This window comes from Caenorhabditis elegans, chromosome II (assembly GCF_000002985.6).
Source record: "Caenorhabditis elegans chromosome II".
Classification (NCBI taxonomy): domain Eukaryota; kingdom Metazoa; phylum Nematoda; class Chromadorea; order Rhabditida; family Rhabditidae; genus Caenorhabditis; species Caenorhabditis elegans.
The window spans coordinates 3,490,977-3,514,909 of record NC_003280.10 but is presented as its reverse complement, the minus strand read 5'-3'; the positions used below and the strand labels follow the sequence as shown (position 1 = coordinate 3,514,909).

The 23,933-nt window shown below is 36.3% G+C and overlaps 7 protein-coding genes, 1 long non-coding RNA gene and 3 other non-coding genes across 17 annotated transcripts; 4 read left to right on the top strand and 7 right to left on the bottom strand.

The window, feature by feature from the left end:
- Nucleotides 1-178: 178 nt before the first annotated feature.
- On the top strand, nt 179-2,220 carry srz-5 (Serpentine Receptor, class T; the record flags this gene model as incomplete). The annotated part of the gene is made up of 5 exons (NM_062164.2): nt 179-337; nt 386-483; nt 1,184-1,709; nt 1,901-1,972; nt 2,020-2,220. The coding sequence occupies 5 exons, from the start codon at nt 179-181 to the stop codon at nt 2,218-2,220; spliced, it is 1,056 nt and encodes a 351-aa protein (NP_494565.2).
- Nucleotides 2,221-2,569: 349 nt separating this feature from the next.
- Nucleotides 2,570-4,364, top strand: Y49F6B.19 (TransThyretin-Related family domain; the record flags this gene model as incomplete). Its single annotated transcript, NM_001368579.1, has 3 exons — nt 2,570-2,653; nt 3,821-3,934; nt 4,242-4,364. The coding sequence occupies 3 exons, from the start codon at nt 2,570-2,572 to the stop codon at nt 4,362-4,364; spliced, it is 321 nt and encodes a 106-aa protein (NP_001355424.1).
- On the bottom strand, nt 2,814-2,869 carry Y49F6B.17. Its single transcript, NR_050966.1, has one exon. It is a non-coding gene; the product is annotated as an Unclassified non-coding RNA Y49F6B.17 (non-coding RNA).
- Y49F6B.16 lies at nt 3,698-3,754 on the bottom strand. Its single transcript, NR_050965.1, has one exon. It is a non-coding gene; the product is annotated as an Unclassified non-coding RNA Y49F6B.16 (non-coding RNA).
- Nucleotides 4,313-9,893, bottom strand: cyh-1 (Cyclin-H; the record flags this gene model as incomplete). 6 transcript variants are annotated; one of them, NM_001393040.1, is made up of 8 exons in its annotated part: nt 4,313-5,674; nt 6,314-6,440; nt 7,301-7,482; nt 8,046-8,153; nt 8,195-8,277; nt 8,728-8,836; nt 9,257-9,375; nt 9,820-9,891. In NM_001393040.1, the coding sequence occupies 8 exons, from the start codon at nt 9,889-9,891 to the stop codon at nt 5,461-5,463; spliced, it is 1,014 nt and encodes a 337-aa protein (NP_001379352.1). The 6 variants fall into 6 exon arrangements, with proteins under 6 accessions (NP_001379352.1, NP_494564.2, NP_001379355.1 ...); NM_062163.5 differs by having other exon boundaries at nt 4,358-5,674; nt 6,314-6,434; nt 8,046-8,144; nt 9,820-9,893; NM_001393041.1 differs by having other exon boundaries at nt 5,461-5,674; nt 6,314-6,434.
- linc-71 lies at nt 4,800-4,962 on the bottom strand. Its single transcript, NR_101673.1, has one exon. It is a non-coding gene; the product is annotated as a long non-coding RNA linc-71 (long non-coding RNA).
- Nucleotides 9,894-9,999: 106 nt separating the features above from the next.
- Y49F6B.2 (Fcf2 pre-rRNA processing C-terminal domain-containing protein) lies at nt 10,000-11,942 on the bottom strand. The gene is made up of 5 exons (NM_062162.8): nt 11,826-11,942; nt 11,498-11,737; nt 11,265-11,429; nt 11,094-11,218; nt 10,000-10,201 (listed from the first exon to the last, which is right to left on the bottom strand). Exons 1-5 carry the CDS (start codon nt 11,934-11,936, stop codon nt 10,084-10,086), a joined length of 759 nt encoding a protein of 252 aa, NP_494563.1. The 5' UTR covers nt 11,937-11,942; the 3' UTR covers nt 10,000-10,083.
- Nucleotides 11,943-12,339: 397 nt separating this feature from the next.
- Nucleotides 12,340-14,833, top strand: col-71 (Cuticle collagen 71). The gene is made up of 3 exons (NM_062161.5): nt 12,340-12,561; nt 12,985-13,345; nt 14,105-14,833. The coding sequence occupies exons 1-3, from the start codon at nt 12,466-12,468 to the stop codon at nt 14,761-14,763; spliced, it is 1,116 nt and encodes a 371-aa protein (NP_494562.1). The 5' UTR covers nt 12,340-12,465; the 3' UTR covers nt 14,764-14,833.
- Y49F6B.15 lies at nt 12,865-13,089 on the bottom strand. The gene has a single exon (NR_050964.1). It is a non-coding gene; the product is annotated as an Unclassified non-coding RNA Y49F6B.15 (non-coding RNA).
- Nucleotides 14,834-15,522: 689 nt separating the features above from the next.
- On the top strand, nt 15,523-21,003 carry Y49F6B.9 (RBR-type E3 ubiquitin transferase; the record flags this gene model as incomplete). Of its 2 annotated transcripts, NM_001047360.5 has the most annotated exons (10): nt 15,523-15,574; nt 15,626-15,676; nt 15,998-16,111; nt 16,166-16,251; nt 17,187-17,297; nt 17,346-17,506; nt 18,712-18,831; nt 18,882-18,974; nt 19,470-19,673; nt 20,580-21,003. In NM_001047360.5, 10 exons carry the CDS (start codon nt 15,530-15,532, stop codon nt 20,861-20,863), a joined length of 1,269 nt encoding a protein of 422 aa, NP_001040825.2. The 2 variants fall into 2 exon arrangements, with proteins under 2 accessions (NP_001040825.2, NP_001040826.2); NM_001047361.6 differs by lacking the exons at nt 15,523-15,574; nt 15,626-15,676 and having other exon boundaries at nt 16,013-16,111; nt 20,580-20,863.
- A 1,323-nt stretch (nt 21,004-22,326) lies between these two features.
- On the bottom strand, nt 22,327-23,813 carry fbxb-112 (F-box domain-containing protein). Its single transcript, NM_062159.5, has 2 exons — nt 23,649-23,813; nt 22,327-22,875 (listed from the first exon to the last, which is right to left on the bottom strand). The coding sequence occupies exons 1-2, from the start codon at nt 23,729-23,731 to the stop codon at nt 22,419-22,421; spliced, it is 540 nt and encodes a 179-aa protein (NP_494560.2). The 5' UTR covers nt 23,732-23,813; the 3' UTR covers nt 22,327-22,418.
- Nucleotides 23,814-23,933: the final 120 nt, after the last annotated feature.

Genomic DNA, 23,933 nt, shown 5'->3' with positions numbered 1-23,933 from the left:
AGAAAAAAAAACCAATTCTTAATTTTTAACCATTGAAAAATGTTTTTCTTGGAATTTGGCGTTTTGGAGGGGAAAAAGGGCAGGTGAAAATTTTAACCACACAGGTATATCACTTATTTTTCATATTTTCTTCTCAGAAAACCAAACGCCAGGCTTCTATATTTCTTAGCCTTATATTATGAGCCTTCCCGAAATTTTTAGCACAATCTACGAGATCTCCGTATGTGCAGTTGAAGGACTTATGTACCTTTATGTAGTACTGTCAATTCCATGCCACGTGGCACTGTTCCCGTTTTATTGTTTTGCCTATTTTACGAATAGTTTGCGGGAAAATAACGTGAGTTGCGCTAATTTTATTTTTAAAAATAAAATAAAACAGTTTCAGTCCCCGACTGCACCGATAATTGTCCATTTTCACCGGCTTATTTGTGTAATGCTTGTCATTTTATTGCTCTGCTTATTTGAGATGTTCTACGGGTTCAAGTACTAGATTTTAGTGTTTTACAAAGTTTTATAGACAAAGTTTTATTTTCAAAATATTCACCGTAAAATTTAGAATATTTTTGTAAAAGGAAGTTTTATGATATCTCTAACCACCGCAGAGATACAGGGGTTTAAAGTTTTGTGCAAGAGATAGTGCAAGAGATAGAGGGAGAGGGGAGACGCAGACAGCGAGACACTCTGACCCTCTGCGTCTCCCCTCCCCCTCTGTCTCTCGCACTGCAATTTTCAAACGCTCATAACTCCTTAACCAGTAGAGATATCAAAAAAGTTCCAAATAGTAAAATGTGTCAAATTGTCTGCTTAACATTTTGTCAGTTGACAACATTCTTCTATCTCTATCCATTTTCCAGATTTTCAGACGTATATTGCCACTTTGTAGTTTTGATTCTAGTTTCTAAATATTCAGCGTAAAATTTTAAATATTTTTGCAGAAGGAAGTTTTTTGATATCTCTAACCACTACAGAGATACAGGCGCTCAAAGTTTAGAGCGAGAGAGCCTGCGGGGAGGAGAGACGCAGACAGCGAGACACTCTGACTCTCTACGTCTCCCCTCCCCCTCTATCTCTCGCACCGCAATTTTCAAACGCTCATAACTCCTCAGCGAATGGAGCTATCAAAAAAGTTCCAAATAGTGAAATGTGTGAAATTTTCTGCTAAACAACAAGAAGCCTGTTCCAGAATCATGAACATGTTGGAATTGGATTTGTTCGACGTTTTATATCACTACTACTTCATATCCTGCGTCATTTTCCCAGTTTTCAACATTTTGCTCACCTTACTTGCAGTACAGCGGTTTTTTATTTATTATTCGGATAGATTCGGCAAAAAATGGATTTTAAATCAAAAAAATTGGTCCTGGATCATAATTCTGCTATATCTCGGATTTTTCGCTGCAAACCTTGGCGTTGGAATTTTAGAAACGGATTTTCGATTTTCCTATTCAAATTTGCCATTTTTGGGTAATGGTTCTTGGGATTTTGGGAATGAAAGCTATCTGGAGCCTGGATATAATTTTCCGTTTTCTTTTGATAGTTTATATATGACAATATATTACTATTTGGAAGTTATTGCTACGTTATCTGCATTTTTATATGTTCCAATTTTTATAAGTCTTCGGAAAAAATCGAATATAGCGTCAGTGGTGGAAAATCAGACGGATAGGCTTATTATGTACCAGGCAATCACAATTTGTGTTTCGAAGTTTGTAAGTCGTATTTTTCTCAACTTTAACCTTTTCTCTTGTGAATTTTATAGCAAAATTTGAATTCCTGAGCATCAAGTTAGTCTACTCCAAAATTTTCAGACCGATAGCTCAATGTTACGTAAAATAAGGCGCCCTCGAAGGCACGTAGGCACGTAGGCACTGAAAACTCTTAAAATTGTGCTATTTTTCAGGTAACCTTCCCGTTTATTGTATTTAACGGGGTAATGATCATCGATCAGGGATATTATGGATTTTTGAAGCTGGTTTGTAATTTTTTAATTTTTTTTTCGAAATTCTCTCGAATTTTCAGGCCTGCATAATGCTCAGTGTGATAAATTTTGCGACAACCCCGCTTTTAATTCAAATTTCTTATATTTATTGTAACAAGCGGAATGTGAAAATCATGCAGTCACTGCTCACATTCAAATGGTTCCTTTTTGGAATTATCAGAGCTTTGAAGCGAAAATTGCGGATTGAGAGGGACTATAATAATGTTGTTGCACCATTATGAAGTGCCTACGTGCCTACGTGCCTACGTGCTTACGTGCCTACGTGCCTACGTGCCTACGTGCCTACGTGCCTACGTGCCTACGTGCCTACGTGCCTACGAGCCTACGTGCCTACGTGCCTACGTGCCTACGTGCCTACGTGCCTACGTACCTACGTGCCTACGTGCCTACATTCCTAAACCAAGTGCTCAAAAATCACAATTTGTCCACATGAATCATGGTTCAAAATATATGCAAAAATGTGGGAATACCAAAATTTATGACCACTTTTTATGAAAATTCCTCACACTATAAAAGAAATATCCAATTTTTGAATTTTCAGTCAGTTTTCAGGATTTCCAGCCCTGAAAAATGTCCCAAACTACTGTAATTCTTGCCATCTTGGCACTGATAGTGGTTCTATCAAATGCTTCAATTGCGACAGCTCTACTGAAGGTAAAAAACCGAATTTTTAAGATTTTTGTAGTTTCGCAAGTTTTAATCAAAATTTGGTTACGAAATTCGAATTCCCCGCTATCAATTTAGTCTATCCCTAAGTTTTCGGCTCAAAATCTCAAAATTCCGTCAAATCCGGTGTTTTGGGGTACTGTAGCCCGTGTTTGCGTACTCTAGGAGCTACCGTAACCCGAAAATTTCAAAATTGAGCTAGAAACTCCAACTTTTTGTGTTTCTACCCAGAATTTTACGAGGAATCCGAATTTTGTAGTGAAAATTTAAAAATTCGTAGCATAAGGTGATTTTCTGGCTGAAAACTCAATTTTCTATAGTTCAAAATATACTTATGAAATTTTAATAGTGAAAATCGGATTCCCCGCTATGAATTTAGTCTACCACAAAATTTTCAGCTCAAAATCTCAAAATTCCGTCAAATCCGGTGTTTCTGGGGTACTGTCGTCGGTGTTTGCGTACTCTTGGAGCTACCGTAACTCTGAAAATTTCAAAATTACTCTAGAATCTCCAACTTTTTGCGTTCCGACCCAGAATTTGACAAGAAATCCGAATATTGTCATGAAATTCCTATAATTCGTTGCGTAAAATGATTTTCTAACTGAAAACCTATTTTTTCTAGTTTTCAAAATTTTTTGTGTAGAAATTCGAGCTCCCCATCATCTAATTAGTCTACCCCATAATTTTCAGCTCAAAATCTCAAAATTCCGTCAAATCCGGTGTTTCTGGGGTACTGTCGTCGGTGTTTGCGTACTCTTGGAGCTACCGTAACTCTGAAAATTTCAAAATTACTCTAGAATCTCCAACTTTTTGCGTTCCGACCCAGAATTTGACAAGAAATCCGAATATTGTCATGAAATTCCTATAATTCGTTGCGTAAAATGATTTTCTAACTGAAAACCTATTTTTTCTAGTTTTCAAAATTTTTTATGTAGAAATTCGAGCTCCCCGTCATCTAATTAGTCTACCCCATAATTTTCAGCTCAAAATCTCCAAATTCCGTCAAATCTGGTGTTTTGGGGTACTGTAGTCGGTGTTTGCGTACTCTCGGCGCTACCGTAACCCGAAAATTTCAAAATTGCGCTAGAAACTTCAACTTTTCGTTTTCTAGACCAGAATTTCACGGAGAATTCGAATTTCGGCTTCTTTTTCCAGGTTGGCGACTCATTTCTGATCGAAGACGCCGTAGGCTCCTCGGCTCTCAAACGAACCGTCGCCGCTGGCAATCAGATAATGTCGTTCGGAAGAGGGAGAAATCGTGGAAAATGGGTGAGGGTCGAGTGGTGGATTCATCGAATTTCAAGCTTTTCCCAAATGGATCCGTATTGATTCGGCATGCCAAGATTGCCGATTCTGGAACTTATCAGAAGGATCCTAATGTGGGGAATTTTTGTAAAAAAGTTTCGATTTTTTTAAAGAAAAAAAAATCGATTTTACTGGAAAATTGCTCAAAATTTTGGGAATTTTGACACGATTTTCAGAAAAATCGCAAATTTTTTAGCAAAATTTCCTACTTTTTTGGAGGAGAGGGGCATAATTATTTTTTTAAAAATACAATAAAAATTACAATTTTCAGCCAATGATCATAATAATAATGGAGAAATGGGATACGCGCCGCCAATTCTCATCATTCAAGTGCAAAATTAATGATAATTATCGATTTTTTGAGGGAAAAAACAATAAATTAATAAATAATTGAGCATTTTCATAGGGAAATTAGTTACACAGTAAAAATGATAAAAATGATAAAATTATACCCGATAATATAAGAGAATTGAGGGATTTTTTTGAACAAAATAGGGGGAAATGCTCCAGAAATTTCGATAAAATGAGCTATAAGAAATTGGAATTTTTTTTTCGAAAAATACCGATTTTTAAATATAATTTTTTGTTTAAAAAATTCGATTTTTTTAAAAATCGAATTTATTGAACAAAATGTAGTTTTTTTTTTAGAAATTTCAACTTTTTTCAAATATTTTTTTTGGTTTTTAAAAAATCGATAATTTTTCGGATTTTTTTAAATTTTTTTAAAACAATTTCATTTTTCATATGAAAAAAATACTGAATTTTTGTAAGAAAAAAATCGATAGTTTTATGCAAATTTTTGTGGCTTTTCGTTAATTTTCTTCTGGAACTCGTCAAATTTTTCATATTTTTCAGTAAAAAATCAGAAAATTTGCCCATTTTTTAAATAAAAACTACTGAACAACTGTTGAAAAATAGCAGATAAAAGTGGAAAAATTCCGAAAAATTTTTTCGGTGATTTTCAGCTTTCAGGCAATTTTTAGGCTTATTTTTAAGACAAAAAACACTTTTTTTGGGATTTTTAAACATTTTTAAAGCTCAAAAACGAAAATTTTTAATTTTTAATTCAAAATACACATTTTTTAGATTTTTCGAATTTTTAGGGAAAAAATAAATAAAAAACAAACTTTTTTGGAATTTTTAAAATTCGAAAAATAAAAATTTCGATTTTTAAAATTTTTAGAGACTAGAAACGAAATTTTTACGATGTTTCTAATTTTTGCAAATTAAAAACGAATTTTTTGAAATGAAAAACAAAAAATTTCGAATTTTTCAAAATGTTCAGGCCAACAGACTTTTTTTTTTTTAATTTTCAGAAATTAAAAACGATTTTTTTTGAAATTTTTTAAAGTCGAAATACGGAAATTTCGAATTTTTAAATTTTTAGAGATTAAAATCCAATTTTTTAGATTATTTTAGACCAAAAAATGTTAAAAATTGCTCATTTTGTAGCAGAATTTCTGGAGCAAGGCGAAAAAAAAAAGCAAAAATCAATTAATTTCGTCATCAGAATCAACTGGCTGCTCGGCGAGCTCTCCAGGCATCAATCCAACACCTCCACCAGCCAACCATTGCTCTTTTCGTCGTTCATCAAGTGCTGGAATCAATGCTTGAATCCGTGCCAGCTGGCTTTTGTGATTCTCCCGTTCTTGCTCTGTCACTGCTACGAAATTTCGATCGACTTCTCGCATTATTTGATTGACTCTGGAAAATTTTTGGATTTTTTAGGAGAAAAATTGATTAATATCCAAATTTCAGCGGTTTTTTAAACTAAAAATTAATTTTTTTTTTCAAAAATCGCCGGAGCTTTGAAAAAAAAACCTTTTAGCCAAAAATTAACCGATTTTTCACTTTTTTCGAGCGGTTTTTATGCGAAAAATGGTTTTTTTTCGGATTTTTCTCGCAATTTTACATATTTTTACGCGAAAAATCGGGTTTTCAATAGATTTTTTTCAAAAATTTTCATTAAAATTGCCCGAATTTTTGAGCTTAAGCTTCATTTTTCAGGTTTCTAGCAAATAAAAATGCAAATTTTTGGGGAAAAAATACACATTTTAAGGCTAAAAACCCAATTTTGCTGTCAAAAAATGGCGATTTTTTACTATTTTTAGTGAAAAATTGTTTTTGTTGTCAATTTTTACCACTAAAAACGGTATTTTTTTTCCACTTAAAAACGATTTTTATGTCATTTTCGTTAGTTTTTCTCTGAAAAAATCCAAAATTTGGCTCAAAAATTGTATTTTTCCTGTTTTTTTTTGTGTTTTGAGTCAAATTTTTGCCATTTTTCGACAATTTCCAGCGATTTTCATTGAAAATGTGCAATTTTCCGGTGCTCTTCACTACCTCGTAACCGTCTTTTCGAGCTTTTCCAAATCCTCTGGACGAGCATCACGATGAGCCCACGAGTCCTCTTCGATTCCGATAAGTTTCCGAAGAAACTCGCGTAGAATCTCGTCGGATTTGCCTGAAACTAGTGCAAAATTGCTGAATTTTTCTATCGGAAATTGAGATTTTCGGATCTTAAATCTGAAATTCGAGTTCTCCGTGAAATTCTGCTATAGCACACGAAAAGTTGGAGTTTCTAGCGCAATTTTGAAATTTCCAGGGTTACTGTAGCCCCAAGAGTACGCAAACACGGAACACCAGATTTAACGGAATTTTGAGATTTTGAGCTGAAATTTTTGTGTTAGACTAATTCGATGACGGGGAGCTCGAATTTTTACACAAAAATTTTGGCAAAAATTTTGAAAACTAGAAAATCACTTTACGCAACGAATTTTAGGAATTTTACAGCGAAATTCGGATTTCCTGTCAAATTCCGCTCTAAAAGAAGAACATTTGGAGTTTCTAGCGCAATTTTGAAATTTCCAGGGTTACTGTAGCCCCAAGAGTACGCAAACACGGGCTACAGTACCCCAAAACACCAGATTTAACGGAATTTTGAGATTTTGAGCTGAAATTTTTGTGTTAGACTAATTCGATGACGGGGAGCTCGAATTTTTACACAAAAATTTTGGCAAAAATTTTGAAAACTAGAAAATCACTTTACGCAACGAATTTTAGGAATTTTACAGCGAAATTCGGATTTCCTGTCAAATTCCGCTCTAAAAGAAGAACATTTGGAGTTTCTAGCGCAATTTTGAAATTTCCAGGGTTACTGTAGCCCCGAGAGTACGCAAACACGGGCTACAGTAACCCAAAACACCGAATTTGACGGGATTTTGAGATTTTTAGCAGAAACTTATAGGGTAGACTAATACGATGACGGGGAATTCGAATTTTTACACAAAAACTCCCAAAATTTTCGATTTCTCGAGATCTTCGCCGTACCCTGAGCATGGAGCCCGAAATTAATGGCGGCCAGTGCAATCTGTGACGGTGGATAGAGGAGAAGCACGTCGGTTTGTAGTGCATTCTGGAAGAATCTCATAGAATCGCGGCGGATTGATTCGAGATCGAAATTTAGAAGAAGCATTCGGGTCTTCATATCCATTAGATGGCCTTCGTATGGCCTGAAAAATGGCGATTTTTAGGCTTTTCTAGTCTGAAAAATAAGATTTTTTTGGTTTTTGATCGGCTGAAAATTTGGATTTTTTCCGGGTTTTCGGCTTAAAAATGAAATTTTTTCGGGCTTTTTTCAGCTGAAAAATGGAAATTTTTTTTTAGGTTTTTTGCCTGAAAAATGAGATTTATAGGCTTTTCTAGTCTGAAAATTGTCATTTTTAGGGTTGTTTTAAGCTGGAAAATGTGATTTTTTTGGCTTTTTCGTATGCAAATTGAGATTTTTCACATTTTCTAGTGGAAATCTACGAAATTTTCAGATTTTTCTCAAAAATTGAACCAAGATCGAGGTTTTCTGGGGTATTTTGTAAGAAAAAAAAGGATTTTATAGCGCATTTTCAGCTCTAAATTCTTATTTTTATGAAATTGAATTTTTTCGGACAAAAATTGGATTTTTAAGCAATTTTGAGGTCTCGGAGCCGGAAAAATGCCAATTTTCTCCGTTTTTCGTGAAATTTTCGAATTTTTCCAGTATTTTCAGCGGAAATTGCTGGAAAATCCCGATTTTCCGTACCTATACGGGCAATGTACAGTCAAATTATAGTCGAGAATCTTCATAAGCTCCGGCTCCAGCTTCAAAATCCGTTCGGCATTTTGTCGAGGTTCTCCAACGCTGTAACTTCTGATAATGAGTAGCTGCCAGCGGCGATTATCAGGACTTACTTCATATTCTTCACGAAATCTTCGATTGTAATGTAGAATTCGTCGATTTTCATTGCCAAGTAGAAGCAAGCCATCATTACCATCTGAAATTAAGATTTTTAATGGAAAATTGATGGAAAATGTTGGAAATTCGGGGAATTTTGGGCAAAAATCGGCAGAAAATTGAGTTTTCTCAGTTTAAAAATCAAAATTTTAGCGATTTTTGAGTGAAAATGAGTTGAAATCCAAGTTTTTGCGTTAAAAAAATCAAAATTTTGCCGATTTTTGCGTTTAAAACAAAATATTTGGCAATTTTTACACAAAATTGAGTCGAAAAATAGGTTTTTGCGTTTAAAAGCCGAAAATTAGTCAATTTTACACCAAAAATCGCAGAATTTTTTCGTTTAAAACTAAAAAAAATTCGGAAGTTTGTATGAAAAAATTGAATTTTTGACAATTTTTGGGCAAAAATGGCCCGAAAAATAGGTTTTTTCGTTTAAAAATCAAAAATTCGGCGATTTTGACTAATTTTCAGCTAAAAATTCAATTTTTACCCTAATCGACGTGTCTGATGGCACCCAGACAAGAAAAGCCCGCTTGAAAAACGCCAAGGCTGTCCATTTCACTGATGGCCATATGTGTGGGCGGAATTTGTCGGCGAATCTGGAAAAATTTTGGTATTTGAGTGGGAAAATTGAAAATTTCAGGTTTTTTCGTGTGAAAATCGTTTTCTTTTGGGGTTTTCTCGACTAAAAAACTAAAAAAAAAATTTTTTTCAGAAAAAATAGCCAAAATTGTGAATTTTCTGCATTTTTTCTGAACTTCTATCGGAAAAATGGCAAAAATTCCGATTTTCTCAATTTTTCATAGAAAATAACCGAAATTCACAATTTTTGGTGCAAAAAATGCAGAAAATTGAGAAAAAATCGCATTTTTCCACATTTTCCGGTACAAAATTGTTTTTTTCATGGTTTTTTCGGATTTTTTATGCTAAAAATCCAATTTTAGCCGGAATTTTCGCGTTTTTCATGAAATTTTGACGGGAATTCTCCGATTTTTCGGTGAAATCCAGCAAATTCTAACTTCAAAGCAGCATCCTCAATTGATCTTTGCATTCTGAGCTCCTCTTCAGGTGTCACAAAGAGCTCCAACTCGTCCGGCTGCATTACTGACTCGTATTTTTGACGGAATTTTATGTTTATCTGCAAAAAAATTGGGCATTTTTAATTTTTTGAGGAAAAATTCAGGTTTTTTCAGTTTTTTTTTTAGGAAAAAGCGAAAAAAAATCCATTTTTCCGGAAAAAAAACGGTGGAATTCTCAGATTTTTCAGTAAAATTACAGGAATTTCTACTTTTTTTCAATTTTTCTCAGAAAAAAAAAACAAAAAAATAAATTTTTCCGGAAAAAACGTTGAAATTTCTAACTTTTCCTGAATTTTTCAGAGAAAATGAAATAAATGCTCAATTTTTCGAATTTTTAAATAAAAAATGCCGAAATTCTTAATTTTTCCAATAAAAATGACTAAATTTTCAACTTTTTCCGAATTTTTTAAATAAAAAATGCCGAAATTGTTAATTTTCCGTGTTTTAAGTGAAAATTTTGCTGTTTTTAGCCTATTTTCCATAAAAAATTCCAATTTTTCTACCTCCAAACGCATTGCGGCCAACTTTTCCGGTGTATACGTCCATTCCCGTTTTTGTGTGCTCGTCGCGTACATTTCTGAATTTTTGCCATTTTTTTGGCTGAAATTTTCGGTAAAAAAAAAGGTAATTCTGGGTGAAAACCAGTGAAAATTAGTGAAAAATGGGCAAAAAATCGACAAAATAACAAAAAAACGAGTCTATAACAAGAAAATTCCAACAAAAACCAGAAAAAAAATGTGAAAATTCAAAAAATTAACAAAAAAAAATTATTTCTTCTTATTCTTCATTTTTGATTCTCTCTGTTGCTTGTGAGATTTGCGATTTCCGAATTTTTGGAATGCTCCACGTCGTTTAGATTGCTCTTTTTGGCGAATTTCAGCGTATCTGGAAGGAAAATATGGAAAAATTGGAGCTTTTTGATATAAAAATCGATTTTTTCGGAGGAAAAATGTGATTTTTGAGCTATTTTCACACAATTTAACCGTTTGTTTTGCTCAAAATCCGAAAAAATTGAGTTTTTTTTTATTGAAAAATCGATTTTTGGGGGGAAAACCTGTGCTTTTTTCAGAGATTTTAGCGGATTTTTCAGGAAAAAATACTGAAATTCTCAAAATTTTCGATTATTTTCCGGAAAAAAACGTTGAAATTATCGTTTTTTTGGTCAAAAATCGTGTTTTCAGTTAAAAGTTTGCGGTTTTTCGCCATTTTTGGACAAAATTCGGCGAAATTTTCTGAAAATTCGGCTTTTTTTTGCTCCTAAAATCAAATTTTTCGGTAAAAATCTTGGAAAATGTTTTTTTTATTAAAAAAAAACCATATTGTAACGAAAATTCACCATTTTCCATCAATTTTAGCCAATTTTGAGCTCCAAAATCATAATTTTACGTTAAAAAACGTAAAAAACTGTCCATTTCCGGGTTTTTTCGACGAAATTTCGTCGTTTCAAGTGAAAATCGATCAATTTTCAGCATTTTTTTGGGGTTTTCGAGTCCAAAATCATAATTTTACGTTAAAAAAACGCAAAAACTGCAGATTTACAGGATTTTCGGCAAAAATTCGGCGTTTTGAGTGAAAATCGGTCAATTTCTACCGTTTTTAGCGAGTTTTTGCATTAAAAATATCAATTTCCAGGATTTTTGGCAAAATTTCGCCGTTTTGGGTGAAAATCGGCCAATTTTTATCCTTTTTAGCTCATTTTTGCTCTAAAAATCACGATTTTAACGTTAAAAACGCAAAAACTTGAATTTTTTCACAAAAATTCTTGATTTTCCCGTACTTTTTCTTGGCTTTGCTCAACGATTCCTCATTATGCAAAATCTCGTCGACCATCGTCTTTTTTCGCTCTTTTCGCACCATTCTACTCGAATAAAAGTCTTCTGGAGCGTCAACGACTCGTCCAACCTGAAAAATCTCGGATTTTTTGGGAATTTTTTAAATTTTCTCGAACTTGGAAGTATTTCGGCAGTACAGCCCGGTCATTTCGACGATAATGAGCCAATGGATCGAGAGTTGATCTCATTTGAAGGAATTCCAAATCTCGTTTGTGCTCATCGGTGAGCTCCGTCGCTGGAAGGTTGAACCAAGCGGATCCTTTGGTTTTTTCGCGTTCTGACTGGAAAAATAGCGATTTTTATTGGATTTTGAGCGATTTTAATCGAATTTTCATCGATTTCAACGCACTTTCTTCAGCCTGGCGGCCGCATTCCGGCCTAAAAGCCTATTTTGAGGCTGATGATCGCCTTCAAACTTCGGCCCGACAACTGACTTTTCCAGAAGCTCCTGCAAGTCCTTATCCATCTCATATGGCTCCAAATAGGATGTTCCGAGCAGGTCAACTGCCTCAAAAGCTCCTTCTTTTGGCGCTTCTTCACGTACGGCTCTGTCAACGACGAAATCATCGAATTCCTCGGCGACAGGCTTCTGAAAATCGATTTTTTTGGTGCTTTTCTGGGAAATTTTCGGTTTTTTTCGCTAAAAATTTGCAAAAATCGCCGTTTTTTGTGATTACTTGTTGCTTTTGCTTCTTTTTTGGAATTTCCTCGTCGGAATCCGAATCTTCGCTGCTTGAAACGTCGGGATTCTGCTGTTTTCGTAGCTTTTTGAAGTAGAGCGCAGACATTTTGAGCTGAAAATCATTCAATTTCAATTTTTATTCGAAAAAACTGGCGAAAAAGAGCGAAAACCGACGAAAACCCGGTGAAAACCTTCGAAATAAATAAATTAAATTAACCATATTCGCAATGGAGCGCGGATGCAACTCGTGGCCTAGAAAACTCCAACTCGGCCCCGAAGAGGAAAAACTCCAAATTTTCAAGATTTTCTCGGGAAATTGATGGGTTTTCGGGTTTTTTTGAGGGAATTTCGAGCAGAATCGATGCTTTTTAAGCTCCAAGCTTCAGAAATTGCGAAAAATCGGCAAATTTCAGCCAAATTCCAGCTTCAATGACAAAAAACTTTATAGAAAAGCTTCTAATTATATCGTTCATTATCATCTTTGACGTCTTTAGGGAACACTTTTTTCCAGCATTTTCCGCCGAAAATCCGATAGACCACACACTCTGCGTCTCCACGGCGTTACGTTATCTCTCGCATGCGAACCAACTTTTTCACCGATTTACCGGTCGTTGGCGATTTTCGGCGGCTTTAAAATGCGCAACGCAGGCGGTGATAAGCCATTCTCCACACCCGTTTTGCTTCGCGAAATGGGCTTGAAGACGCACGTTGATGATGATCCGAAGACTAAGGTGAGCGGTCTATTTCGAGTAGGCCTAATAGGCTTTCTAGGCCGTATAGGCTTGCCTTGTAGGTCCTCTAGGCGCCTGCCTTGTGGGTCTTCTAGGCCTTCTAGGCGCCTGCCTTGTAGGCTTTCTTGGCGCCTACCTTGTAAGCTTTCTAGGCCATCTGGGCGCCTGCCTTGTAGGCTTTTTAGGCGCCTGTTTTGTAGGCCTTGTAGGCCTTCTAGGTGCCTGCCTTGTAGGCGCTCTAGGCCTTCTAGGTGCCTATCCTTTAGGCCTTCTAGGCGCCTACCCTTTAGGCCTTCTAGACGACTGCTTTGGAGGCTTTCTAGGCCATTTAGGCGCCTACCTTAGAGGCCTTCTAGGCGCCTGCCTTGTAGGCTTTCTAGGCCTTCTAAGCTTATAAAAACTAAAAATCCATATCATTTCCAGGCCTACCGCCTTATCGGCTACGCCGCCGTCACCTTCTCCACAGTCTCGGTGATCTGTTTCTGTGTCACAATGCCAGTTGTCTTCACCTACGTCCAATCGGTAAAACGTCAGATGTCCCATGAGATGGCCACGTGCAACGTCAATGCTCGTCAGATTTTCGATGACGTTGCTGCTCTGCGAGCCGGCTTCCCATTCGCACAGGCAGGCAACCGTACCGCCCGTCAAGCTGGATACGATGTGCATCCGAGCAAGCCAACGCCTGTCGGATATAGTGGTGGAGATGCGGCTGCGGCGGAGGTGAAGGGAAATAGCCCGGCGGCCGCCTACGAGGATAAGCCGTTTGTTGCTGTTGGAGTTGAAGGTGAGGTTTAAGCCGTGTAGGCCTTGTAGGCGTTGTAGGCGCCTGCCTTCTAGGCCCTGTAGGCTTTGTAGGCTGCTTCGTAGGCGCCTGCCTTGTAGGCGATCTAGGCCTTCTAGGCGCCTGCATTGTAGGCTTTCTATGTGCCTGCCTTGTAGGTTTTGTAGGTCCCTGTCTAGTAGGCCTAGCAGGCGCCTACTTTATAGGCATTGTAGACGCCTGGCTAGAAGGCCTTCTAGGCATCTGCCCTGTATGCGCCTGCCTTGTATGCCTTGCATGCTTTTTAGCCGCCTGCCTTGTAGGCTTTCTAGGCGCCTTCCTTGTAGGCATTGTAGGCTTTTTAGGCGCCTGCCTTGTAGGTCTCGTAGGCCCTGTAGGCGCATGCCTAGTAAGCCTTTTAGGCGCCTGCCTCGTACGCTTTCTAGGCACATTCCTTGTAGGCTTTCTAGGCGCCTGCTTTGTAAACCTTGTAGGCTTTGGAGCCGCCTGCCTTGTAGGCGTTTTAGGCTTTAGAGCCGCCTGCCTTGTAGGCGTTGTAGGCTCGCAGGCGCCTGAGTTGTAGGCTTTCTAGGCGCCTGCCTTGTAGGCCTTTTAGACAGGCGAAAAAAAGAAAAAACCGAATTTTTCATACAGCTTCAGGCTTTAGAAAATGTGAAAAATTGTCACATAAGCTCCGCCCACTTAATGGTCAAAATGGAGTTTTTGCGATGGAAAATCCGATTTTTTCAAAATTTTCACTCCAAACAAAATAAAAAATTCCAGAAGGACCACACACCGCCACCACGGGCTCTGACTCCGAAGGAACGTGCCACGACTGCTGCCTTCCAGGCCCACCAGGCCCACCAGGACCTCCAGGCCGTCCAGGACCAAACGGAAAGGCCGGCGCCAACGGACTCAACGGAAACCCAGGAAGACCACCAGAGGCTCCATGTGAGCCAGTAACCCCACCACCATGCCCACCATGCCCAGCAGGACCAAAGGGAGCCCCTGGACAAGCCGGGTACCCGGGAGCCGACGGGCAACCTGGATCGCAGGGAGACAATGGAGAGAAGGGATCAGACGGTGCTGCTGGAGAGAAAGGACGTCCAGGACCACTTGGAAAGATCGGAGAGCCGGGAGCAACTGGAGAGACGGGAGAGAACGCTGAGAATAGTGAGCCGACTCCAGGACCACAAGGACCACCGGGAGCCATTGGACCAGTTGGATCACGTGGAACTCCAGGACATCCTGGAGAAGATGGAGAAGCTGGAGCTCCGGGAGCACCTGGAGAGAATGGAACTGACGGAGAGAATGGAGAAGATGGAGTTCCTGGAGTTCCAGGACACGATGGAAAAGCCGGAAGAGCTGGAGAACGGGGAATTTGTCCAAAGTATTGCGCCAAGGATGGAGGAATCTTCTTTGAGGATGGAACCCGGCGTTAGATGGAGATTTTTGGATTTGAAAAAAACTATTTATTTGCTCACTTTTGCTTCAATAAAACCATTTTTATCGAAAATCCCTCGTTTTAACACTCCCATTAACCAATTTATGGTTATGGTGGGAAACTGTGGCTCGCCTGACACATTTGATTGCACTTTTAAATGCCTTTTCCCACTTTTCCGTTGAAAATTCAAATTTTAGGCCGAAACTCGGTTTTTTCGCATTTTTTACTCGGTTTTAGTGGGATAATAGAGCGTTTAAATTATTTTCAACATATTTTACGGGAAAAAAATCGCAGAAAACTCGAAAATCGGGTTTTTAATTGAAAAATACATTTAAATGTGTTCGAGCGTGTTTTTACCGGTTTTTTCGCATTTTTACTTGATTTTAGTGAAAATTTCAATAATTTTCAGCATTTTTAAACATTTTTCAACGAAAATTTCAAAAAAAATCGCGAAAAACAATAAAAACCTGGAAAAATCAATAAATTTTAATTTAAAAGCATTTAAAACATTTTAAAATTTAAAATTTGTTCGAACGATGCTCCGAAATAACGCCTCTGCGTGTTGTTTAGCGTAAATCACGGCGCGAATTAAAATTAATTTCGAACGAAAATCTTTTAATTTCATCATTTTTCCGCCGATTTTCTCCATTTTTTCCACAATTCCTCATTTTTTATCAATAATCTCTTTATTATCAGCTGATCAATGACCTACACACTGTTATCAGTCGCTTATTTGCACCTAATTATTGATTTTCAGGCCAAAAATGCAGTCGGAAGCGAGAAAACTATGGATCAGTAAAAGAAGTCTTGTAAGAAATTTTCTTTTGATTGTTTTAATATTAATTTTTGTAAATTTTCAGTCCGAAGAAGGTCCGTCGGTTGAAATTGGCTTCGAAGCGCTCAAATTTCAGGTTTTTCGAGTTTTTTCTAGAGGAAAATTGAGCGAAAATTGCAATTCCCGGCAAAAAAAACGCGGATTTTACGACTTTTTAATGAATTTTGGGCTCAAAATTAGAAAATTCTTCTGCTCCACCCGATTTAGCCCTAAAAAACCTTTAAAGCTTAAATTTTCTAATATTTGCTCGCCGAGCCCCGAGCCCAGCTGCTGAGCATCTGTTTTTGGAGGCATTTTCCCTCAAAATTTCGCCAAAAAGTTCCTATTTTTGATTTTTTTTTCAAATTTCCCGCCAAAAAACCAAAAAATCCGATTTTTTCAAAAATTTATTTCCCAGGAGGAGTCCGGAGCGATGAAAGAATGCGAATTGTGCTGTGAAATGGTGCCGGCCGGAGCATTTTGTCAACTCATTAATTGTCGGCACGTGTATTGCCGGATTTGTATTCGAAAGGTAGAGAAATTGCCGGAAAATTCAAATTTTTTAGACATTTTTGGTATTTTTCAGTACATGGAGCTATCGATTCTCGGAAATCGTGTCGAAATTCCGTGTCCCGGCGGATGTCCGGCGGTTATTCATCCGAATGACGTCACGTGAGTACTGTAGGGGTACTGTAGATCTATTGGATACGGTAGGGTTACTGTAGGGATACCGTTGGGGTTACTGTAGGGGTACTGTAAAGTCTAGTGGAGTACTGTAGGGGTACTGTAGAATATTGAAGGGTTGTTGTAGGTTACTGTAGATCTATAAGATATAGTGGGATACTGTAGGAATACTATAGGGCTACTGTAGGGCATGGTCGGGTTACTGTAGATTTCAGTGCAGTAATTCATCGCTACTACAGGATTACTGTAGGGCTACTGAAGATTACGGTTGGAGTACTGTAGATTGTAGGATACTGGAGGATTACGGTAGGGTTACTGTAGATCGATCGTAGGATTCTAAAGATTACCGTACATCTGTTCTAGGATACTTCGGATTACTGTAGCCAAATCCTAAGATTCTAAAGGTTACTGTACCTCAATCCTAGGATACTTCGGGTTACTGTAGATCGATCCTGGGATACTTCGCGTTACTGTAGATCAATTCTGGGTTACTGTAGGTTACTATAGATCTGTTCTAGGATACGTTGGGTTACTGTAGTTCAATCCTAGGCTTCTATAGGTTGCTGTAGATCGATCCTAGGATTCTGAAGACTACTGTAGATCAACCATAGACACTTCGGGTTACTGTAGATCGATCCTAGGACACTTCGGGTTACTGTACCCCAATCCTAGGCACTTTAGGTTACTGTAGATCAACTCTAGGAATTTTGAGGTTACTGTAGCTCGATCCTAGGACACTTCGGGTTACTGTAGAACAATCCTGGGATTCTAGGGGTTACTGTAACTCAATCCTATGATACCTCGGGTTACTGTAACTAACTTCTGGGGTACTGTAGGGTTACTGTAACTCAATCCAAGGATATTTCGGGTTACTGTAGATCAATTCTGGGGTACTGTAGGGTTACTGTAGCTCCATTTTCCAGACGCTACCTGCTCCCAAACACGGACCTAATCTCCAAATACGAGTCATTCAGCATTCGAATGGCCCTTTGCCGAATCCAGGATGTTCGATGGTGCCCCGCACCGGATTGCGGGTCAGTTTTGATATGCAATCGCGCTCCACTGAACACATTTTTTTGCAGATTTGCCGTAATCGTGCCCAATGGTCAAAAGTGTCCGCGTATCAAGTGCCAGCGGCCGGGCTGTGGCCGGGAATTTTGCTTCAAGTGCCGAAAAGTGTGGCATGAGGGAACCAGGACGTGCTCCAAGACTTTTGAACAGTTGAAGAAGATTACGGAGAATGGTACGGCATTGAGAGTGTTGGCGGGAAAAAAATTATCGATTTTTTGAAAAAAAAATCGAAAAAAAAAATCGATTTTTTGAGCAAAGCCCATAAATAAAACAATTTACAGAAAAAAATTTTTTTTTGGTGGAACAAAACCTTTTTTTCTGAAAATATGGATCAAAATGTATATTTAAAAAAATTAATTTTTTTCCATTTTTCAAAAAAAAATCGAAAAATTAAAAATAAATTTTTTAAAAGGTTATTTTTCCTGAAAAAATACTTAAAAATATTCAAAAATTCGATTTTGAGGATTTTTGAAAACTGAAGAGATATGTTTTTTTTTCTGAAAATATGGGAAAAAAATTTTTAAAATTTTAATTCAAAATGTAATTTTTCGCCTTTTTTCGAAAAAAAAACCGAAAATTAAAAAATTGAAAAAATCCGTTTTCAAGTTTTTTCGATAAATTATGGACCAAAAAACCATTTTTAACTTTTTGTTCCAAAAAAAAAAGTATTTTTTCGGTATTTTTCTGAAAAAGTATCGAAAATATTCAAAAAATCAATTGTTTCGGTATTTTTTATCACAAAAATCTGAAAAATTGAAGAAAAAGACTGAAATTTTCGATTTTTCGATTTTCTGAAAATCTACAGTAACCCTTAGAATCCCAGGATTGGGCTACAGTAACCCAAAGCATCCCCAAATCGATCTACAGTACCCTTCAGAATTCTAGGATCGATCTACAGTAACCCGACGTATCCTAGAACCGATCTACAGTAACCCAACGTATCCTAGAACCGATCTACAGTAACCCTTAGAATCTTAGGATTAAGCTACAGTAACCCAAAATTTCCTAGAACCGATCTACAGTAACCCAAAGTATCCTAGGATCGATCTACAGTAACCCAAAGTATCCTAGGATCGATCTACAGTAACCACTAGAACCTTAGGATTAAGCTACAGTAACCCAACGTATTCTAGGATCGATATACAGTAACCTAGTGTATCCTAGAACCGATCTACAGTAACCCAACATATCCTAGAACCGATCCACAGTACCCTTTAGATGGCTAGGATTGAGTTACAGTAACCCGAAGAATCTCAGGCTTGAGTTACAGTAACCCAAAGTGTCCTAGGACGATATACAGTAATCCTACAGCACTGCACTGAGTTTTTTTAAAACCCTACAGTACTCCTACAGTACCCCTACAAATGTTTTTTTCAGACGTCTCAGCGCACCCGTGTCCACGTTGCAAGACATTAATTGTGAAGGAAAACGATGGTTCATGTAATCATATGCACTGTACACTGTGCGGAGCAGAATTCTGTTGGCTTTGTCTTAAAGGTACAGTACAGTACCTTGGAAGCTACAGTAGTCCTACAGTAACCTTGCAGAAATCAATGATCTACATTATATGTCGCCGACGGGATGCACGTTTTGGGGAAAAAAACAGTGGAGTAATAAGAAGCGGCTTTTGTGGCAAATTGGTAGGCTTGAAAAAAAAAATTTTAGGAAAAAAATGGAAAATAACAGAAAATTTCCTTATTTAAAACAAAATAATTTTTCGAGATTTTTCAAAAAAAAAATCAAATTAAAAATACCAAAAAATTGAATTTTTTGAAAAAAAAAAACAAATTTTTTTTAAAAACATTTTTTCGGTACTTTTTCAGAGAAAAACGGAAAAAGTAGAAAAAAAAACTAAATCCTCCAATTTTTTTTAATTTTCCGGTTTTTTTTGTAAAAAAAAAAGATCAATTTTAAATCGAATAATACGAAATTTTTCAATTTTTTTTAGAAATTTCGTTTTTTTCCCCCGAAAAATACGAAAATTTTCTGAAAAAAAATATGCGAAAAATCCGAAATTTGTGAAATTTTTTTTAAAAAATCCGAAATTTTTTCACCCAAAAATTCCCCAAAAAATTATAATTTTTTCGATTTTTTTTTTCCAAAAAATTTTTAAATTAAAAAAAAAATCATTTCAGGCTCGCTAATCGGCTCCCCGGTGGTAATTGCCGCGACGGCAGTGATCTCCGTACCATTAATCACCGGAATGATTCCATTTTCGGTGGGAAAACGGGTTTACAAGCGGCTGAAAAATCAATCGAAGGCGAAAAGAGTCATCTCGACGGCCGCCGCCGTCACCACTTCGGCCATCGTTTCGCCGGCCATTGCCGGAGTTGCTGTTGGTTCGTTTTTCAATGGAAATTGGCAAAAATTCGGAGGAAATTGGAAAATTTACAGGAAATTAGCGGATTTTCGGAAAAAAATCACAAAAAAATATTTTTTGGAATTTTTGGGAAAATTTTTTTTTTTTTAATCTGAAATTTTCACTAAATATTTCAGTTTTTTCGTAATATTTTTATAAGTAAAATTTAAAAACTTTAATTAAAAAAAAAAAATTTTGTGAAATTTATTTTTATTTTTCAGAAAACTTCAAAAAATGGAACATTTACAGGAAATTGGAAAATTTTCGCAAAAAAAATCACAAAAAATTTAGAAAAATTACCGAAAATTAGCAAAAAATGAATTTTCCAAAGAGTGTCGATTTACGCAGCTCGTGGAGTCCTCGTGGAGAAGTGGGCAGAAATTTTGGCCATTTTCGCTGATTTTTCACCATTTTCCCTGATTTTTCATAGATATAAATCGCCAATTTTGTGATGTTGGCGGGAAATTTGAATTTTCTTTAAAAAAATTAATTTTGGCGGGAAATTCAGATTTTCTAAAAAAAAATTTAATTTAGGCGGCTAATTCAAATTTTCCCAAAAAAAACAGTTCTGGCGGGAAATTTAAATTTTCTTTAAAAAAATTCAATTTTGGCGGGAAATTTAAATTTTCTTTTAAAAAATTCAATTTTGGCGGGAAATTTGAATTTTCTGAAAAACGTAAAATTTTTGGCGGGAAATTCAAATTTTCTGATTTGAAAACACCGAAAAAAAATCGCAAGAAATCGAAAATCCTTCTCCTCGGGGAGTACACGAGCCGCGCGTAAATCGACACATAGAGATTTCGCTAAAATTCTTCAATTTGACCGGAAAAAATCGCATACCCCACCAATATTTTTTCAAATTTTCCAAAAAATCAATATTTTCCAGCAATCGGCGTTCCATTTGCACTTGGCTACACGTACATCATGGTACCGAAGGCGTTAGTTCACGATGTCGTCGACTATGTTCAAAAGAAGAAGCGACGAGAGGTTCCGATTGCAGACACCTTCCACGTGGACGGTTACCATGGAGCAACAATGTCATTGGCTCCGCCGCCGGAGCCAGAGCCTGAGCACCGAAATGCGGATGGCTCGGCACCCGGACCATCATCAGTGACGTCATCAGACTATTCGGAGGATTTCTCGTCGTCGTCGGGCGATGATTTTAATTAGAAGAATCTCTTTTTAATATTTTACATCATAATTTAATTTTTTAATAATAATGTATGTTTTTCGAGGTTTTGAGTGTGAAACATAGTGAAAAAATAATTTTAAATAAAAAATGCAAATTTATATAAACGATTAGTGAGAAAAACAATGATACACGAGAAATGGCGAAGATCAGAAAATGAGCACAATTTACAGCATAGTTGAACTACAGAAAACCAAAAAAATACAACGATAGCTCACTATGGACTCTTTTTTTGGTGTCAAGAGAGTTGTGGGTCGAATGATATATTTTATGAAAGCTAATACAATGAACATATTGAATTTAAAATAAAATAATTCAATTAATTAAATGTACATTAATTAATACAATTAATAAATTAAATGTTCACTTTAATGTTCCAATTAATCAACTTTTGCAGGTAATAATTGCTTTTCTTGCTTGTACTTTATTCGTAACTTTTTGATTATTGTATTGTGTATTCTATGTATTGTGTATTTATTTTTCTGTCTTTATACTATACTGCTTTTATTCCATCACGATCCCAATCGTAATAAATCAAATCAAATCAAATCTTGCCCAAATTGATGTTAAGGCAATTTTTTTACTCTGCATGCGTATTTAAGCCAAAATGTCGTTGTTTTTGAAGCTTCATATATCGATGGACTTGGAAGATACAAAAAAATAGTCAACTGACAAAATATTAAGAACAATACATACGAAAATCATTATATTATTATGAACACTTTAATTTTTCTATTTCCTTTCAAAGACGATCTCATTCATCTCATAAGACGATGAAATTTTATGCTAATTTTTAACATTTTAAATGCACATTATATTTTGCAATGATTTTCGTATTGTTCTTAATATTTTGTCTGTTGACTATTTTCTTGTATCTTCCAAGTCCATCGATATCTGAAGCTTCAAAAACAACGACATTTTGGCTTAAATACGCATTCGAAGTAAAAAAAATTGTTTTAACATCAATTTGGGCAAGATTTTATTTTGAATTCGGTATGTTCATTGTATTAGCATTCAGAAAATATATCATTCGACACATAATTCTCTTGTCACCAAAATAGAGTCCCTGGTCAGAATAATCTCCGCCAATAACGCCCGTCCCGTAATACCCGTTCAGTTAAACCAACAAGAATAACTTTGAACTCGATAAATGAGCGTCGTTTTTTTGATATGAACAAGTGCCATTTTACCATCATCTCTCGTTATTTCATATCCACCATATACATATTCTTCCTCACCAGTCTCTTTTTTGACGTAACATGATTCCAGATTTTGCGATAAAATTGTATAAGGAACTCCTTTGAAGACAACATCTTCCTTCATAATTTGATCATCAAAGTCGTAAAGCAAAAACAAGAACTCAAGCATCGGATTTGAGCCTTTAATGAAATGCTTCAAGTACAGGTTGAGCTCAACGTCAGACAGTGTTCCCAGAGAAATTAAGATATTCGGGCTATTCATTACCAATACATCGTTCAGTGTGTAAGTGCTATCATCGTGAATATCTAGGGTTTCGAAGTTTGCTGCGAGAATCGATTAGTTAGAAGCTTTTTCGATAGTCAAGTGCATCACTTTTTCAGGGGAAAAGCAGGGAATCAAACCATGAGAGTTAAATGATGGATCAATAATTGATAAACATGATACTTTGAATCCTTCGAAAAACTTCTTGAATTCATCGATTGAGTAGTTTTGGTGGTTTTTTCTAAAACAAAGCTTCTCAATTTCTTCCTGGCCAGTCAGCTGTTTAACGAGAACCATCCAATCCCGTATTCCGAAATGTTTTAAAACCCATTCAGCAGTCCATGTTGGTCCCATATACCGATAGTCATGTAGATTGGCTACGCCGTCATTCAATAACTTTCTTGTTATATGTTTCGATGGATCTCGAATTGAAATATTAATTGTTTCAGTAATATCAATAAAAATTCGAGCCTCCTTGTAATTGAGTCTAAACAACCTTGACGTCTTCTTGGAGAGCGTGGTTAGTCCGATTCTGAAAAGAAGTCACTGTAATATTTAATATTTACATCAACTGTCTCCGATATTAGGTTTATTAAAGGTGGAGTAAAAAAAAACCACTCCTTTGGTCCCAAAATGACCAAATATCATGATAAAACTTTTCAAAAAATTTTGAAAATTTTTTATTTACTGTCAAAAAGTGGCAATTATTCAGTTTTTGCCACTCATAATTTTGGAAGTCGACCAAAAAATTTTTTTCGACATTTTTTATGTTTTAATTTTGTTAAAATTATTTGTATTAAAACATTGTAGAGGTCGAAACATGCGACATTTCTTTAAATTTCCTCAAAAGCTAGTATTTTTCAAAATTTTGACAATTTGCCAAAACTTTGACCGGAAATTGTGAAAAATCGAAAAATTTTTGAAGTGTTTTATTATGAAATTCGGTTGTTTTGGATCATTATGAGTGCATTTAGACAAAATCCCCACTGGCGCTACTCCACCTTTAATAATTTGTTGAGTATCAGTCAGTTAGTTAGTAAGAAATCAAAAAAAATCCGAAAGAGAAACGGACTCGTTGGTATACAAAAATTTGAAACAATTAAGAAAATGCATGCCGATATCAATTTTTCGACAAACTGTAAAATTGTCGGGTATGATTTAAAAAACTAGCTTTTACTGTGAAAAAGACGTGTGAAACTGTGAAAATTCAATTTTGTTTCCAGGTACGCCTAAGCCTAAGTCTAAACCTAGGTCTGAGCCTATGCCTAACCATAACCTTACAGAAAAAAAATCTTACGAACTTACATTTTAATGTATTTCAAGTGCTTCGTTACATTATCCAGTGCCTTTTTAGAAAGACGTAGAAGAGAAAAAGAGACGACAGACATTGCAGTAAGACTGCTGAGCAACAAGTGAGCACAATGGCAGCCAAAGACAATGGCTGAATGATCGATAGTTGGTATTTAATACCGCGTATGTAACGCAGTATGGTAGGAATAGTCTATGATCTCTTCCCGCACACTTCCCACGAGGAGGTATTTGCGTCGTGGCCAGCCTATACCTATACCTATACCTATACCTATACCTATA